The sequence below is a fragment of the Balaenoptera borealis genome (genome assembly GCF_965194805.1).
Source record: "Balaenoptera borealis genome assembly, chromosome: 18".
NCBI lineage: Eukaryota > Metazoa > Chordata > Mammalia > Artiodactyla > Balaenopteridae > Balaenoptera > Balaenoptera borealis.
The window spans coordinates 77,296,813-77,316,466 of record NC_138877.1 but is presented as its reverse complement, the minus strand read 5'-3'; the positions used below and the strand labels follow the sequence as shown (position 1 = coordinate 77,316,466).

The 19,654-nt window shown below is 50.1% G+C and overlaps 1 protein-coding gene across 1 annotated transcript in view; it reads right to left on the bottom strand.

Annotated features, from left to right (window-relative positions):
* COL4A2 (collagen type IV alpha 2 chain) overlaps positions 1 to 19,654 on the bottom strand; it is a 176,060-nt gene that overhangs the window by 119,235 nt on the left and 37,171 nt on the right. The window contains exon 4 of the mRNA XM_082366217.1: positions 1,352 to 1,432. Coding sequence (XP_082222343.1) covers positions 1,352 to 1,432 — 81 coding nt within the window. The remainder of the gene's footprint in view (positions 1 to 1,351; positions 1,433 to 19,654) is intronic.

Genomic DNA, 19,654 nt, shown 5'->3' with positions numbered 1-19,654 from the left:
ACCACTGCTCCAGAACCATCGCTGGGAAAATCTATAGCAAGGGACCCCAGGGGAATTTAAGTCTCAGGGAACGGTTTCCATATATTTAAAAGCACTTCTCCTTGTTAAATGCTGATAAAGCATCTTCAACTAGCAATTCCTTAAGCATAAAGTCCCCACTCCAAGCAGAGGAACCCTTTACTAAAGCAACAACAGCAAAAACTGTCACGATGAACACAGCCCGTGGAGACGGAAGCTTTGATCTCCTGGCAGGAGATCACTCCTCAACTGTGAGCTATGCCACTAAAATAACGGTCAGTCGCATGTTAGTACATAAGCCCACCACATTTATAAAGGGGTTCCCTGCCACGCCTTTTACGTATTTGACTTTTGGGGGCGACTCAGGTAGGGAAGGATGTTGGGTATAACACCCAGCGTCAGAGGTGGGTCTCTTCCTCCTGGTGGGTGGGGATGGAGCACGCCTACTTTGAAAACTGACTTCAGAATTCAACTTGGTGAAACGCATTTGGAGCCCCCGAGGACGGCTGTCATTCCCGGTTCCAACAAGGACAGGGCGATGCAGGCGAGAAGCCCCAGCGGCCTTTTACTACCTGGCATCGGACAAGCATGAGTCCTAGAGGGAAATGCGTGATTCCAAAGCGTAAGGACGCAGAAGACTTTGCGACGTAAAACGAAATACCACTCCCCACAGTGTCACACGCCAAAATGGGCTTTAGACATACAAACAATTCCTTGTTAAAATCAGCAATACCAAGACTCAAACATCAGCTTTAAAGGCAACACTTTGATTGAACATATTACACCCAAAATCAGGTCCGTATTTCAAACTCTGCCAGATGTTACGGTGATAATTTTGGGGGGACCGTTTTTCTCTGACTTACCTGTGAAGTGGGCTTTACAGAAAGGGCATTCAGGGAATGAGAGGGATAATTTTAAAAGCCAAAGTGATTCGCAGTGGTATAATGCCAGCGCCCTCTAGTTTAAATGGATATCGCAGTATAAATGCGACGATGTTTTCTTTAGGCAGTGTTTTTACAAAATGTATGCTTATATATGACATAAATATAAAACGCAGTTGCATTATGTGTACCTATATGCATACCCATGTGTATTTATGACAACAAACAAGAGAAAAGAGGCTTGAGAAAGTTAACGCTGTTCTCAAATTATTAAGAAAGTGGTATAAATCGACCCAACTTTGCATTATATTATTGTTTGCTTTGTGGAAAAGAACGCGCCTGTATTAAATTTCTTAGGAACGTATGCAAATGACTTAACCAGGCAGGATGCGGCACTTCGTTCAAAATGGATGTGTAAGGAAGACAACACTTCCTGCAGTGTGGCGACTTACCCATCCTCCTTTCTCGGGATAGCACTGGCAGCCGGCACTGCAGTCTCTCCCTCCACAGGGCACATCGAACTTCTTCACGCCCTGCAAAAACGAAACACAAAGCAGAGAAGAAGTTACCTCACAGTGCAGTGCAGCTACAGTATGCGTCATAGTGCCAGGTGCTGACAGCCCTTCCAATTCTAACAACTACTCATTCAAAACATTCAGTAAGGGCTTCCCTGGTGGCGCAGTGGTTGAGAAGCTGCCTGCCAATGCAGGGGACACGGGTTCGAGCCCTGGTCTGGGAAGATCCCACATGCCGCGGAGCAACTGGGCCCATGAGCCACAACTACTGAGCCTGCGCGTCTGGAGCCTGTGTTCCGCAACAAGAGAGGCCGCGATAGTGAGAGGCCCGCACATCTCAATGAAGAGTGGCCCCCGCTTGCCGCAACTAGAGAAAGCCCTCGCACAGAAACGAAGACCCAACACAGCCAAAAATAAATAATAAATAAATAATAAATAAATTAAAAAAAAAACATTCAGTAAGCCTTGAAAAAAATAGAATTTAATTTTCAGAGCAGTTTTAGGTCCATAGCAAAAGGTACAGAGACTTCATGCACAGCTCCCCCGGGGCCCCAACCTCTCAACCAAAAACTTCCCTCACCAGACGGGACACTCGTTACCATCCATGAACCTCCACTGACACACCATCACCGCCCAAAGTCCACAGTTCACATCAAGGTTGCTCTTGCTGCTGTACGTTCTATGGTCAATAAGCCTTTTTTCAGTGCCTACTAAATGCCAGATGCCAAGCTAGATCCTGGGGCTCGAAAGTCAAGGAGAACTTTCCCTGGATCCAGGGATCCCATGGGACGTGAGCCTTGGATACCGTGTTAAGCCCTTTAGTTTGGAGGAGGAGTCCAGGCACGTAGGAAGCAGCCCTTCATTCTGCCTGGCAAGGGGGGGGATGGATTCTGGGAGGAGGTGTCCAAGGCTGAGTAGGATGGGGTTACGATAAACGCGCAGGGCGCTCCAGGCCCCCTTACACGGCACAGGTCCCGGTGAATTACAGGGAGAAGGGGCTTCTGATCCGGAGGCAGAATTTGCAAATACGCCTGGTAGGATGACCAACCCTCACCTCCATCACAGGGTACCCGCCATCCGCGGAGAAGCCCGCCGCCCCTTCCCTTTCCCTGAGACGTGCTCACCTGGGGTGCGGAGGAGGAGGGGCTGGGGAAGAGGCTTTTCCTAAGTATTTATTCAGTCGGGTTGGGGTGACCTCCGTGAACTTTTCATCAGACACTGAGATATAACTCTTTGATGACGTTAGTGGACGACTGGGCGAGCTCTCTGGCTGGACGACTCCAGCAAGGAAGAATGCATTTATCTCTTGCCCTCGATCTCAGAATTTCAGGCAAAAGATGGGCTTGGAGATTGGACCGCGTCTGAGCTCTTCCTTTCAGACTGTGTCCACAGCACTAAATATTTTGAGTAGGAAATGACGATCAGATTGGCCCTCTTCTCCCCGCTGTCTGCTCAGCCAAGTGTCGGCCCTGCCCGCCCCCACCCGCATCACTCCCGACAGGCGAGTAAGCACAGCTGGTCACTGGGGGACCTGCGTCTGGCTCCTCACTCTTGGCCAGACCGTTCGGAGCCCCCACGGATCCCATCTGGTGGGGACCCTGGGCGCGGTGAGCTCTGGGGAGCACTTAGCCAAACCTTACAGAGCAGGCAACACTTCCCGACAGCAGAACCCATCCCAGCTTTAAACAAAACCGCATTTCACCATAGCGACTCCATCCTCTCCCGAGTTAAGTCTCAGTGACTAAACAGGGGGTCACTGGGGGACTCCCTCTGAAGTTCTCTGCCTGTTTTTTGTGCTAGCACACCTGCCAGCGTCTTCCCTGTTCCCGAAGGTTCACGCGAAGATGCAGACGGGGCTGCCTGGTCACCTCGGCAGCTCCTGCCAGGACGAGGCTTCCTGGACGGTCAACCCTGGTGGGCACACGAGTAAACCCTGACTCAACACCATCTGGCCAGAGCTGACCTTAGACCTCATCAGCGACGCACTGTCCTTTCTATAGAGATGATACATTCCTTTCCTTTGCTAACTACTTCCTACAGAGAGGTCTCATTTGAGAGTTTCACATTGTTTGTTCTTATCATCATTCTTTACCTAATCTAAAATCGGTGGCATCAGTCACTACTTTGAAGAATTCAAAAAAATCTGAAAATCTCAAGCCCTTTAAAGAAACCAGCACCTCTAAAGACTTTTGAATCTCTTGGGTATCCTTCTGTCCTAAGGCAATGAGATAGCCCAAGCTCCATAATGTGAGAGCAAACATGGATAAAATCCTTTCATGCCCTCCAAATATGATACAAGGTGTTTGCCAATTTTTTTTATGGCTTCAGTGTTTAACTTCAGTGGGGCTCATTTTTAAATCCCACGATTTTGCATATTTGGTTTTTATACAACCAGCTCTGTGCCAAGCCATCGGCTTATGGATTCTAATGAGCACCGAAGTGAGGAGCCTGGACGGGCCGCCACATTTGTACTTTGTATTATGTACGACCGTGACGTGAACAGGTGCCTTGGCAAGGTGTCCCCGGCTCACACAATCAGAATTCATTTACCAGTTGTTTGGAAAGGGTAGGGGGACTCCTCAGGCTGAAGGGTGAAGCATAAACTCCTATTCCCCATCTGGTGCTTCACATGCTATTTTTAATTTTGATTTTAAAGCCACTTGCCAAATCCCTGTATATAAATCAATGGTTGAAATGATTTTAATGGTTTCAAATCGATCTAACAGACTTTCCGTTCTAGGTTTAGGATATGCACTGGATTTAGTTATAGCAATGAGTTCTTCACAACCCGCTCAAAATTCAATAGCACTTTTCTGCTTTTGGAACTAAGACTTACAGGCTTGAAAACTCCTGGCCTCAATGCTTTTCAACCATGTGTGCATGGCTCAGATAACCTGACGCAGGAGGTGAGGGAGACATTGTTAAGAAGCAGCCCTCCACCCAACAAGCCAATTTCCATCACGGAAACTCCAGCCCTCCTGTGTGTGCGTGTGTCTGTGTGTGTTTCCCATCAGCATCTTACATATCCTACAGAGGGGCTCTTAAGAATTCCAACAGTGACAAGAGCCCTAAGTACCTCCTTCTGGAATGTCAGGTCTCCAGGATGAACAGAAGTATTTACTTCACTAGGGCAGGGCACGTGCTCCAGACATCTCTCAGAGACTGAACAAGTCTCAGGCTGAGCCTTGGCATTCCCCTGACAGGACCTGGGCTCTGGAACATTCTCAAGGTACATATACCCTCCCGAGGGCCTCGGATGAGGAGTGGGTGAAGTGCTACGTGGGGTCCTGTGTCTGTGTTCCAGCCCCACCCCACCCCCCCAAACAGAAGAACAAAAGCTCAGTCCAGCCACTGCCCAACCCAAGCCCTTGAGTCTACGCCCAAGTTGACTGTTCAGCACAGCTCAAAGACAAACCGTGGTCCTCTTGTCGGCTCCTTAATGAAGATGACAAGCCTCCTCCCCACCTTACACCCACCTCAAGAGTCTGCCCACCACCCTCCAAGATGACAAGCTGGCCCTGGCCCAGACCTTCAACTTCAGTGTTTCTAGGAGGGCATGATTTCACTGTAAGGTCCAAGCTCTCACAGAAACATCAATTCAATCCTCCATTAGTTTCTCACTTCAAGTCTGAATCCCCGTCGGTCACAGGGTGTAGAGCAATACCCCGGCACCAGCTCTCCCTGAGCTCCCCTGCAGGTCACCAAGGTCAATGTCCAGCATCTCAGTGGGAGATGCAGCTCCCAGGGCCAGGAGGCTCCTGCAGACTCACTGTCACGGACCGGCTCCATCTATCCAACCGAGCAGGCCAAACGCTCACCCTGGTTTGGACAACCTTCATCCCAGCGCAGACAAGCGCTCACGGCCCCATAGGACCAATGATGCTGGAGATCCGTGAAAAGTGCAAGGACCCCCATCCCTGGAGAACTCTCGAATCCAACACGCACGGGTCCTTACGGCCCCACAGTCACACAGAAACCCACCCAGGCTCCGGGCCCCGGAGGAGCTTGCACCACACACTTCCCAGCCCGGAGCCTTCAGGGAAACACTTTCCTTCAACTGCATCAGCCAGGGGACCCTAACCCGCAGTTCCAAACACATATGACAGCTGGAAGGAGATCATTTATCCACCTTTTCACTTTGTAAATTCACTCCTCCCTCCCTCCGTCCCTCCGTCCCTCCCTTCCTTCCTTCTCCAGTGTTTACTCTGGGTGATGCACAGTGCTGGTAGCAGGTACAAAGTGGGGAAGAGACTGTGTAAACAAGTAGACAAGAAAATCAAGTAAACGAACAATGAAACCTACATCATTTCAATTATGGCAAGGGCCACAAAGAAGGGGGTAGTCCGGAGTGAATAAGAGAGAAGAAAGCCCCACTTGTTAAATCACGCCTGGTGACAGAGAGGACTGAGCGCCGGCCTTTCTCCTGCGCTGTGCTGCGCGCCGTTCCTCCGTACGTGCCCACCCTGAGAGGCCGACCTCCTGCCATGTAACCCAAGGCCTCTGCTGCTGGAACCGTGGGGACAGACGGGGAACCGCCAGCCCTCAGGCCTAGCATTGTTATCACCAGGATTCAGAGCAGCTAGGATTGGAGCGAATTGGAACCCACTCTTCTCATGACCCTCAGGATGCGCCCACGTTGCTTCCGGGCCAGGACTCAATTTCAACTCATTGCTGATTTATCGTCCAAGACAGACAGCCCATGGTCTGGGACATCCTGAATCCTACTTCTCAACCAAGAACCATCTCCGTTGCTACCAAGATGCGTGATCATTTCAAACCGTGGATCTAACTTCCAAACTGTGGAAGGAGGGGGACCAGGGGGATGAATCGCTACTTCCGTCAGCAGATGAACAAGCATCACTGAGGACACTCCCATCCTGGCAGCCACCTCTTCTGCCACCAGACTAGAGACCAGTCCCACTGGCCTCATCTGCTCCTTCCAGGGAAGGTAGAGGAATTTAGCCTGCTGGGACACACGGAAAGGACGTGAATTTCTTTTTTTACAAAAATTTTCCATTCTTTAAAAATTAACTTTTATTGGAGTAGAGTTGATTTACAATGTTGTGTTAGTTTCAGGTGTACAGCAAAGTGAATCAGTTATACATATACATATATCCAGTTTCTTTTAGATTCTTTTCCCATGTAGGTCATTACAGAGTATTGAGTAGAGTTAAGGGACAGTGAATTTCGACATCACTGTAAGCTCTTGACATCTCAAAAAGTGTTGCAGAGCTGATAGGAGTAGTTTTGAAAACTCAATGTGAATTATAAGCTTTGGGAAGTAAGAGAGAAGCTGCATAAACGTAAGAAGCTCAGCAGACCAGGAATGTCTCTGAGCTGCACCTGGAAGAGATGAAGGGTAGGTAATCCTTGCAACAATTAATAGGAAGAAAACCCATATTGGCAAAGAAGGAGTGGAGTGGGAGGGGAATGGGGAGAGGACGGAGGTTGATTGACTAGAGGCGGGGGCTCAGACACAGCGTCAAAGAGGCGATCCACCCATGCTTGACATGCTGCTGCTTCGTCTACACCCTTGCCACTCCCAGCCTGCTGTGTGGACGCAGCACCAGCATTGCCTCGGTGCTAGTTAGGATTGCAGACCCGGCCTCAGGTTTCCTGGGTCAGAACCTGCTTTCTAGCAGGATTTCCAGGTAAGCACGTGAAGTCCGGAGCACCGCGCTAGGCTAATGGGCTGGCACGGAGAAAGGGGAATTTGCTTACAGACAATGAGGCAACTGCAAACCACCGAGCCATCTCTTCAATGGAAGAAAGTACTACTTCCTGCAGGGTCACTGTGTCCCTGCCTAATGTGGACCCAGGCATGTCCATCCTAGACAAGTGCCAGCCCTCGACATCCTTTGCCCCCTGCCACCTGGGGCACAATTAGGGTGGCTCTGAGCACCCAGGACACAGTCTGAGCTTCTAATCAATCGCAGTGCCAAAAAATTTTAGTTCTCTTTTCCTTATTCAAAGCATCCTTTTTTTTTTTTTTTAAGTATTTATTTATTTATTTATTTATGGCTGTGTTGGGTCTTCGTTTCTGCGCGAGGGCTTTCTCTAGTTGTGGCAAGCGGGGGCCACTCTTCATCACAGTGCGCGGGCCTCTCACCGTCGCGGCCTCTCTTGTTGCGGAGCACAGGCTCCACACGCGCAGGCTCAGTAGTTGTGGCGCACGGGCTTAGTTGCTCCGCGGCACGTGGGATCTTCCCGGACAAGGGCTTGAACCCGTGTCCCCTGCATTGGCAGGCAGATTCTCAACCACTGCGCCACCAGGGAAGCCCCAAAGCATCCTTTTAAGACTTTTTTTTTGCTGAATTTTATCCTGTCCTGAATTAGTAGCCAGCATTGCTGTGCTGATTAGAAATTCTAGGAATTGGAAATGGCCTGGATTGCTTAAGAGCCAATTGGCAATGTAAAGCCATAAGATACATTTTCTAGAAAGCTTGGATCATATTCTACTCAAATGGAATGCAACAGATAGTTTCCAGGGGCAACATGGAGAGGTCTGAACAAGAGATTTTTTTGGTTAGTTTTTTATATGGGAATTCTTATTTTTGGAGCCTTGTCTGAATCTTGGCATCATTACACTTTTTTTTTTTTTTTAAATTTTTATACATCTTTATTGGGGTATAATTGCTTCACAATGCTGTGTTAGTTTCTGTGTACAACAAAGTGAATCAGCCATATGCACACATATATCCCCATATCCCCTTCCTCTTAAGCCTCCCTCCCACCCTCCCTATCCCACCCCTCTAGGTCATCACAAAGCACCAAGCTGATCCCCCTGTGCTATGCAGGTGCTTCCCACTAGCTATCTATTTCACATTTGGTAGTATATATATGTTGATGCTTCTCTCACTTCGCCCCAGCTTCCCCCTCCCCACCCCCTGTGTCCTCAAGTCCATTCTCTACGTCTGCGTCTTTATTCCTGCCCTGTCACTAGGTTCATCAGGACCGTTTTTTTTTTGATTCCATATATATGTGTTAGCATACGGTATTTGTTTTTCTTTCTGACTTACTTCACTCTGTATGACAGACTCTAGGTCCATCCACCTCACTGCAAATAACTCAATTCCGTTTCTTTTTATGGCTGAGTAATATTCCTTTGTATATATGTGCCACATCTTCTTTATCCATTCATCTGTCTATGGACACTTAGGTTGCTTCCATGTCCTGGCTATTGTAAATAGAGCTGCAATGAACATTGTGGTACATGACCCTTTTTGAATGATGGTTTTCTCAGGCTATATGCCCAGTAGTGGATTGCTGAGTCGTATGGTAATTCTATTTTTAGTTTTTTAAGGACCCTCCATACTGTTCTCCATCGTGGCTGTATCAATTTACATTCCCACCAGTAGTGCAAGAAGGTTCCTTTTTCTCCACACCCTCTCCAGCATTTATTGTTTCTAGATTTTTTGATGATGGCCTTTCTGACTGGTGTGAGGCGATACCTCATAGAATGATTTAAAAATACATCTATTTGCATGGGCTTTAGTTCATCCTAGATGCATGGTCTAGATTCCGAATCATGGTCTAGACATCCAAATCACCCTAGATGCACGGTCTAGATTCCCCGGGGAGTCTTTCTTCTCTGGGAGAACAGAAGTCATGGAATGTTCTAAGCAAAGCCAGGTTCTAGCTTCCTGAACCAGGCATCTATCAGATTCAAGGAGGGACTTTCCGCCTTGGGCCACCGGCTCTCTGGCTGCCTACAGAGACTGCTCCGCCACTTCTCACTGGAATTCAGGGAAGAGTCGGAGTAGAGATCAAGGGTAGCGGCTGCAGGATTAAGGGAGCGTCCGGTCCCACTTATTGCTCTCCTGCATCCTCTCTGAGCAATCTGCTGGCATCAGGAGGAGCCGGTGTCACATGGCCTTCATCAGGGATGGTGCAGCAGCGGGCAGAGAGGAAAAGCATTTCCTCGGCAGCCCGGTGAAAAGTGGGCACCCCGTACAGGTGTCTGGGGAGCAGCTCCGCTTCCAAACACAGAGAGAACTGCTCAGTGCCACTTCTCCCCATGTCAGACACTTAGGACATTTAAAAATAGGTTTCAACAACCACTTGGACGCCAGAAAATAATACACACGAATGACTTAGGCTCTTTAAGACTAGCTCTTCCTTAACTACCAGTGTGAACCATCCATGTATATTAAGAGAACAAATCCACAGACGTGCACCCAGCTTTCTGCAGATGTGAATCTCTTTGAAGTTGATACAATACACATAAATGAAAGAAAAAATGCTCACTATTGTTCTCAACTTGCACAGAAGAAACGAGTGTTAATCAAATTTACATGAAGATGCAAGAACAAAACTCATTTGTCCCCAAAGAAAGAATATTTTGTCCTCCACATGTTCCAAGAAACGTCTTGTCCAAGAAAGCCTTTTTAAGCCAACATACCTCCAGCCAAAAAGAGCAAATCTGGAGGGAATTTACAGATATTTTACCATTGGATTGTCCCCAGCATCCAACCCAAGCTTCCTGTATGGAGGGCTCTGGAATAACCCATTCTGACTAACATAAAAGACAGACATTCCTTTCTGTAAAAAAGTAATCATCTTTCCTATTTTAGGTAAAAAAAATTTATACAAATCTTTGTCTTTGTCACAACTCCAGGCAGGCTGGACTTTCTAAAATTATCCTTTTAATCTAAAAAGAGGCCAACAAAGAGAAAGCCAACTTGGGAACAAGGTTCCCAGTAAAGTCCTATTAGTTTATCAAAACAGGAAATATAAGCCATTTCCGTACATGCAGCTTTAGAAATTAAGGAAATCATTCCAACATAGTATTAGCAAGACAGGGTATATGGCAGAGGAAGTGCAGATCACAGCCACTCCACACAGAACAAAACCCTTCTCCCCAATAAACTGGGTGGGAAATCCAGCCAATTTGGTTGCCTTTGTTTAACATTTCAAGGGCACCCAAAATAGATGTGTTGCTTCTGGAATGGTCCTCAAACTGTCCCTAGCTAAAGGCAGTGGAACAACTGATGGACAAAAGGGTCGCCCATTTAGATGAACAACCCCAGTGGACTCTTACCAAGTACTCTGGTCTCTGACAGACCTGCAGTGAGATCTGCCCTCCCGGGGCTGGGAGTTGGGGGAAGAAAGGAGGGGAGGACGGGAACCGGGAACCAGACAGGATGAGTCGTTCAAGGGGAGATGAAGGGCCACAGGTCTTCTGGGATGGAGTCGCCAGGTCCCACAGGTGCTCACTTACTCTCACCCAGGTGAGTAAGCACCTGCGATGACACCGCTCCTCCCGGCAGGCAGGACCGGGAGGCGGTGCGTTCGGGGCCCTCAGGTGAGTCACAGAAATAAGCCACGTGCTCTTCTACCCATATTTGCGCACTTACACGTTTGTATGAGCCTATAGCCAACTTCTTCACCTCCTCTTTCTTCCCAGGCTGCTCAAAGGCAAGGCGTGGTCTCCAAATAGAGCTTGCTGTTGACAAGACAGCAGAGGCAGCCGTACTTTAATGCTGGGGCTTGGGCGCTGACCGGCGGGGATAACGGAAAGAAACCCCAACCTCTCAGGAGCTGGACAGGACGGAGAGGGCTGCTGGCAGGCCGAAGGTCAGAACACGCTCCGCAATTATACCAGTTACGCTCATGACACTGACAGCAGGCTGACGACAGCCCGCATTCGAGCTGCTACCCTCAACGGTGAGGACGCCCCCGGGCAGGGCTGCTGGGCGGGTGTAAGTTGGGAAGCAGGAACGGGAAGACCAGGAGCGTGAGAAGACGGCAAAAGGCAGAGTCTAGGCCGAGAGACGACCTAGCTTCTGAAGCGCACCGCCCTTTGCACAAACTGAGGACAACTGTGACCCCGCCCAGGCCTGTGGCGAGAAGTCAGTGGCGTCTGTCGCGAAGCCTCCGGCACCATTTACACCTGAGGGTCACGAGGACGAGGCGCAGGCCTGGCTGCTGGCGCGGAGCCTCAGACACAGGAATGGGAGAGAAGCTCAGCCAGGCTGCATCCGCCAGCGCTCCCGTAGAAACACCTTGCCCAGGGCCAGAACGATCTCAGGGTGTGGGTGGGCCCACCTGCAGATGAAGGCAAGTGGGCCACCTGCCTGAGTTAGGGAAGCGGGGTGGCGTCTCCTGTCACACACCCTCCGCCTGGGCCCTCTCCTCCCGTCCTGAGACAGAATGCAGGACGCCAGCGTGTCCCCTAGCGAGGAAGGGAGGGAGGCCTGCCGGGCGATCCGGCCCGGGTGGGCGCCAGTGCAGGTGCTGACACTGGTCACGCGCGCTCTGAGCGCAGGTGACGCACGCTCCATCCAGAAGCATCCCTCCCTCCTTCTTCACAGCATTCCTCCACAGAGCCACAGGGCCTTCGCCTGACGTGATTCCAGGCGTCACTGCTGTTCCTCCATCAGGGTGGAGATCTGGAGATGCCTCACCTGGTCCAGAAACTTGAAACGTACACAGCAAAGAGCCAGGGGCACGGGACACGGGCGTGCAGCTGTTGTCAGGAACCAGGGACCATATGGGTGGGGGTCAGCTGGGCAGTGGACTCGACAGGCGACCTTACGAGTAAGTACAGAGCCAAGAGAGGACGCCTGGAGACGCCGGTAATTCTATCTTGAAGCCCGAAGGACGTCCCATCTGAAGCACAGACTGCCTCCACTTTAAGGTGTTTCTTCCCATCACCTAACAGCCAGATCATTTGCATTCCGGTCCCCTTTTACTTCTAATTCCTATCTATTGAATACGTTCTAGAATTTGTCACCAGCACATTATCTGCTGCGTCTCAGAATATTCAAGGCAGCCACAGTCTCAGCTCCTAAGACGTCTGATTTATTTTCCTTGAACTTTAGAGATGTTTATGAACCTATGGCTGACATCTATTCTGAACCAGGGCTTAGTCCCTTGATTCCAAAAGTTGATCTTGAACCTCTTCGTGTCTGGGCTTCCCTAGATGTTGACTTACGAATGAAACAGTCTCAAAGTCTCACGTGAGAACCAGTTCTATTTCTCGTCCAGCATTTGAAACAGCTCGTTCAGGCCTCCACAAAAGCCCCTCACTACCCATCCCACTCTTGGTTTCCTTTAACTGCCCTCTGGCACTGTGCCACCGGCACTGTGGTCACGATGGCCGGGGCGCTGCCGGTCTTACCAATGGCCAATGACCCAGGCAGGCTGGGTGTGCCTCAGGCGTCTGGTCGCGCATCGCCAAAGCCCCTCTTCCTGATGCCTCCGTGAAGCTGCCACAGGCGTGTGTAATTTGAGAGCCAGTGTGCACGCCGGCCAGCTTGCAGGAGTTGGCGCACCTGAGCGTGCACACACACACGCACGCACACGCGCAGCCCAGGTGGAACGATGCTTCTATCTGAAATCGTTCGACTGCTGTTGGGGCTTCTCTGGTGGGTCTGTCAGTAGACCAGTTTCTGGAAGTCACCCTCCCTCCGCCCTTGACTTCTCCATCCTTAATATAGACGGTCACCATTCATGTTTTTGTTAATCACTAATGCCCAGCGTCTTAGTCCATCCGGGAAGTTATAATAAAACACCAGGCTGGGTGGCTTCTAAACTGTATTTCTCACAGTTCTGGAGGCTGCAAGTCCAAGGTCAAGGCAAGGTTCGGTGTCTGGTGAGGGCCTGCTTCCTGCTTTTGTACCAAGAGCATCTTCTTGCTATGTCCTCATGTGGCAGAGAGCGCCGCAGGCCTCTATTGCAAGGATGTCCATCTCCATCACGGGGGCTCCACCCTCACGCCCTCATCACCTCCCAAAGGCCCCACCTCCTGATACCATCACCTTGGGGTTAGGATTTTGGGCGGGGGGCACAAACATTCAGACCATAGCACCGGGCAGGCTGGGGACTTGCGTCCTTCTGCTGTTACCCTTTAGTTTAGAGCCCACCTCATGCTCCATTCACAAGACACAGCCCACTCTGTGTCTACACATCCTCTGGTCCTTACAGGCTCACTCTTCCCTGGACCAGCTTTGCTTCTCCTGAGACCTGCCAAGGGGAGTTCTGTTCCTTTCCATCCACCGTTCCTTCCACTTCCAACTCCAGCCGAGTGCTTAATAAAACATTTTCACACAGTGGTGGAATGTCGAGGATTTTAAACGCCTGAGCGTGAACACCTCTGGGTCTCCATCCTCCCCGAGAACATGCCTTTGTGCAAGCCATGCCTCTGGCCTGGAATGCTCTCCCTCCTGCCTTCGTCTCCCCGTCTGCAGAGCTGAGACCCACGCCCTCAAACACTGAGACACACCAGCCACTTGCCCTCGGGCACAGGAAGTCAAGCTCGCGTGGATCTCACATCTCGGCCCTGCTCATTCTTTGTAAGTACCGGTGTTTTTTGCTGCAACATAATAGGTGACTGCGTCTGAAAAATGCTCACATCCTACCAAATGCCACCCGAAGCCAACAGGGAGCACGAGAAAGCCAGTGTCAAAGGCAGACCTGGCAGCTCGGGACCAGGGTACTAATACCATCAGCCATAATCGCAGTAAAAGGCAGAGCACGGTTGAACAGACGCGTCACGTTCACGATCAGCAAAGAAATACTACAGTAAACGCAGCGCTTTATCTTACAGAGCAGTGAGGGCAGTGATTTGATGGAAGGGGGTGTCAGGAAGTGGTGAGACTGCTCAGTAGAGAGAACAGGGGCCACGTGGGCACAGATTGGGAAGGACCAGGCAATGGGCTGGTCTAGGGACGGGGTGGGGTGCTGAGTCAGGAGAGAGCGAGGAGGTGGGGCACCTGCGCATCGTGGCGGGAGCTGAATTCTCCGGCAGCTGGCTGTGCAACTGGGCTCATCCGGGCGTCTCCAGCTACTTTGTTACCCGGTATGCACATAACCCACTGTGCACACAACCTGCCCCAACCGACCTGACTCCCCTGACATCACCCTCCTGTGTCCACCCGCAGATGTGAGTTAGAGAAAATGCAGGTGACTAAACAGACCCGACCGCAAAATGCTCTTTCTCGCTGCTCATCCAGGTGTCAATGTTCTCATCCGATCAATAGGAGGAGAATCGGCCACGGTGAAGACAATTTTGGGGACTTCCCTAGCAGTCCAGCGGTTAAGACTCCGCGCTTCCGCGGCAGGGGGCTTGGGTTCCATCCCTGGCCGGGGAACTGAGATCCCGCCTGCCGCGCAGCGCGACCGGAAAGAAAAAAAAAGACTATTTTTGACGAAGGCTAATGCCATTCAGTCGTTTTTATAGCCTTCGGGATAGAGTTCTGTCTCAAAGGTGAGGAAAACATCTCATCAGGAGCTTTTAAGAGGCCACCTGTGTAATTATAGCTGGAGGGGAGAATTCTGTGCACACACAGTAAAGAGTCTCATATGTTATATTTAGAGTAAATGCGCTAAGTATTTATGAACAATTCTTTTTGTGCCCTCCCCCGCTATGAGAGACAGTCTAGCAAAACATCATTTAGCGCAGGCGTTACATCACACACTACCTGCTCTGAGCTTTATTTACACAGCCCGTCACTTCTTGGTGTCTCTGGCAATGAACAAAAATGTCTATGATGTGGGAGTTGGCCATGAGTCTGAAACGAATATTTAACATTGCTCTGAAGAAATGAAGTGGCTACGTCTCTTGAAGCTATTTATGCCCAGCCTAAGAGCTCTGTCCAAACCCCTCCCTCCATGACCAATTCTGGGGGGGGAAGCCTGAGAAGAACGGAAGGAAAGAGACTTAGCAATGCTTTTTCAGAATACAATCAGATTTCCGTTCTGGTTGGCAGGGACTGGTCCAGGCAAGGCAGGTGTGGGTTCGCGCTGGTCTGCGAGGCATACCAGCAGTCTGCCTGGGCAGGCTCACATCTACATCCGAGCGGCTTCATCTTCGCAAACTTGATGATCCCCTGGATCAAAGTCACGGGGCTCCGAGCCAGGGGAGAGCCCACTCTAAAATCACAGTCACTCTACATTCCTGCTGGCCTGGCTTCTGGGGTAGAATTTCTGAATTTCTGCCTCACTCATTCTCCTATATGTACCCAGCCAAGGGAGTCACACCTGGCAGCTTCCAGAAGCCATGTGACACGCCTTTGCACATTAGCAGCGAGACAGGATTCCTTCGCTGTGAGCTTAGGTTTCGCTTTGCATCGGCAGGTCTGTGAATAAAATCTCTAAGTCACAGCAGAACCACATTCCTGGGGCTGGCAGCTCCGTCTCAGAGTCCTGCTTGGTGCAGGCAGCGCTGTTATTTGTGTGCAGATTATCCACTTGGATATCTGTCCGCTTGGATACTCCAAGAGGGAATTTTCAGCCCCATGCTTCTCTTTGCTCCCCAGCAGGCTGTTGGCCTTTTTATTCTCACGGTCCTGTGCTGCGATCAGGGACCACATATGACAGTAGCTGCAATGGCGACCCACCAAACAGTAAATCTCCCTGGACTCGGTTCAGACCGAGTTTTGGAGCGGCCCTCCAGGGGTAAGGCTAATTCAGAATGAGCATGCACACATTTTTAAGGACTGGAGGCCAGTTCTGTCACACTGATGCATGAAACAGTTAATCTAGGCTTCTTATCCTGAACTTGGGGTGTCTGCAAGAGGATGGGGTCTTCCCAGGCCTCCAGAGTGCCCTGACTCTGTTTCCTGGGCTTCAGGCAGGTATGCAACGTCCACTGTGACGTAGGTACATGGATAGTACGTACGTACGTACTCTCAGGGGTGCCCTGTCTGGAGGGAGGTCCTGTGGCCTTGAGAATCATCCTGTCCCATGTGTCCCGCGGTCTCCTCATCTGCAAAATGGGTAGAATCTACCACCCCTACCTCGTGGGGTTGCTGTCGGGGGGAAACGGGATGAGTTTAGCACAGTGCCTGGCATGTGGCAGGAAGGCTGCACTCTTCACGTCTTTAACCTTTGCTTTGCTTCACCCACGGAGGGAGGATAGCGGCCCATCTCCACACTCACAGTTCAGATCCAGGGATACTGTAAGTGGCAACAGTTTCACCGCTTAGGGAGATGGTTGTTCACGGGGACATTTGAATGCTTTAAGATTTTCATTCTAAAAGCAGGCACAGAAGGCTGAAACTACACAGAGCTCATGGGATTAACCTTGGATAGGCGATATTTTCATTTTAATTTCCATGTACTATCAATTTCCCCGAGTTAAGATTTTTGAGAGGGAGAATTTACTGTGCTAACTCATCTTTAATAATGGAGTTCTTTTTTTAATTCAATGAATAGCTGGCATAGGCACAATTTAAGCCGCTCAATGACGCTGAAAGTTGTACCCAAGGTCAACCAGCGAGTCAAGGTCATCTGGGACTCAAGCCAAGACCTCCTATTCTCTTTCCATCACTATGAGCCCAAGATAAAAATTCATGAATATTGTCTGAGCCACAAGGCCTGTAACTCCCCCCATGTATCAAAAGGGCTCTTATCATATTACAAACAACTAACATGCTGAGATTATAAACATCCAAAAGAGTGGACTTCCTCAAATATTTTCAGTGATGTCATCTGGCCCTTCTTTCGTATCCGCTTTTATTATGCTCCTGTCCTTACAAAACAGAGTGTGGGCCACGGCACAACAAAAGCCAGGAAACGTCGGTACTATGGCAATAGGACAGACCTGGAGATGAGGAGAGGCTGGGAAAGTCCCAACGCCTCCCGACGGGGAAGGAGGGCGTCCACACTGACACGGCAATCGCGTCTGGTGACCTAGAACCTGTCTGCCACTACACAGACCTACAACTCTGGCTCTGCTCCTCCGACAGGAGAGTACTGAGTTGTTCTCATCAACAGACAGACACCACCAAACGTCTTCTGGAAACACCTTTGAGAGCCTACGGGCTGTCATGCTCGCTGAGTACCAGGGGTCCGGAGGGGAACAGGTAGGTCTCCTGCCCTTGGGAGACTAGGAGTTCACCAGTTCTTACCAATAAACGCTTAATCACACAATACCTGCTATAACTGGATTATTATATTGCACGGGAGTACGTGGGCACAAATGGGCAAGTAAGTCTTCCCGAATTACCGTGTCTTACCTTGAATTTTGCTTGCTTATCTGCACTGTTTAAGTGCACCTGCCTGCCTGATTTCAAGCCTGTTTCCAGTCCTTTCCAAATGCCAGGGTGAGCTGTCCATCTAATAACCCGGGGTTCTTCGGAGTCAGTCCCACTCTCACATCTCTAAGGGTTGTCTACCCAGCTGAGAGATTTCCGGATGGATTTCAAGATGGAGAAGGCGTATAGATGGAAAGCAGGACAGAGCTTTGGGGGGCGAGCGTGCAACAGTGCTGGTCACTGGGGTCGCTCCATGAATTGGTGGCTTAGACACCTTGGTACCTAGGAGTCTGGCTCCAAGGCAACGCTGGCCATTTTTCCCCTGAGCAAAGACACGTGAAGCGGAACAGTTGTGCTTCCTTCCCGACCGCGTCACGACTCAGAGCTCCCTTTTGCCCAAAGCACCACCCTTGGGAGGAAACTCCTGCCAGGAGCGCCAGCTCCTGTACTCCTGCCAGGAGCGCCAGCTCCTGTACTCTTCCTGTATGGAAGAGTGTGGCCCACACTCTTCCATACTGTCAGGCACCGATGCCAAGGCCAGCACTTCTCCTCCCAGTTCCCGGGAGTCTTTGCCCTTAATAGACCATACTTCTCCTCTCCTTGGTTGCAACCCATAAACACCCTAATAGATTCAGGACGGGAGGCAGTTCTTTGAAATCCCAGCCAGTGGTGTCCCTGGGGTCACTTAGCAAAAACAGCAGGAGAAAGGCCTGAAGACCATCAGGGCTTGTGTGCATACCCACCAGACCGGAGCAGAAGCTGGAGTTTGCTTTGAGCTCAGGGAACAGTCAAGGACAGAGTGGCCTTGAGACGTTTTAAATATTCCCTGTCCATTTATAATTCTTCGTACCTCAAAATGTCTTCATGAATTACAACGGTGCTCTGCTTTCTCCTGGAATCGGCCTGGAGGACTGGACTTCTGGGGTCCTGGGCTGGGAGGACCACTCTTCAGAAGATGCCGCCCCAGGAACTGAGACAAGACGCCAAGATCAGGGTCGGTGGGAGGTGCCAAACCTGAATCTCGCGAGAGGAGCCCCGGCGTTTTCTTCTTACATCACCACCATCCTCGAGTCTTTTGGTCCTTCCCCTTTGTCCTTCTTCTTCCTTTTACTTTCTTAGGATGAAAAGTCTTTGGAGAGGGTTGATTTGCTAGATTAAGAAGTCAACTTACAGGAGAACTGCTGGTTGAGTTGTGGCCCTACGGAATTATGTCCTTAGCTGAGGCTGCCTCTGGCTCTGGGCGACCACTGGACCCAAGGTTCTCAGGCTTTAAACCAGGGAGCCATTTATCACCCGCTCCCCCTTTCACGCACCCTCAAGGACTCAAGCCATGCCTATGGTCCCATAAACAGCCAAGATGGACCTTTGCCCAATCAGGGTAAATAGCACTGCTGTTCTATACCAGGTCAGGAGAGTTTCCACAAAAGCAAAGAAATCTGATGTGTTATTAGCTCAGCCAGCTTCATGCTGTGTCCATGTTCCAGGTCTGCAATGCTTCTGAAATGCTCCAGACTGTCACTGCTTTGAGTGTCCAGCAAAGCAGCATCAAGGCATCTCCACCCCGGTTCCTTCAGTGAATTTTCCTCCCACCAAGTCCACGGATCGCCTGGTACGGTGCCAGGACTATGCCAGGCACTGGCCCTGCCAAGCTCAAACGTCAGATTTTTGGAACTGGAAACGACCGACAAGATAATTAATTCTAGGGAGCCCCAGCTTTTTCTTAGTGAAGACCTACTTTTGACTGCTTTTTTGTTATGTCTTAGTCTAACAGAGGAAGAGGATGTGGCGTTGGTAAAGACTGCAGGTTGATGAGCATCCCCAGAGGCGGGGTTGGAAGTAGCTAACGGGTTTAAGACTGACCTGGCCACAGGCTTCAGATGCAGGAGAACCCCAGCTCTAATCCCATTTCTCACGAGCAAACTGGGTGCTCCAGAGATTCTAGGTGACTTGCCCAAGATTAAACAGCAATAGGCAAAAGCCCAGAGCACTCGGATGCATTGATTCCCCCGCCTCTGGAACTCTCATCTGCTCGTCGTCGTGATAACATGCTGGGTCTCCCCCAGCCTCCTTCAGTGATTGAATTTGGTCCTCTTTTCCATAAACAATGATTTTCTGCCTAAAAGTAGAAAAAAAAAATCCCAACTCTCCGACTCATTTAAAAACAAGTAACTGAAGTCTCTCTGAGCTCCCTCTGTGTTCTCACAAGACAGTAACAGGAAAAACATCTGAAATGTTTTTTAACCTTGGATTAACCTTGGAT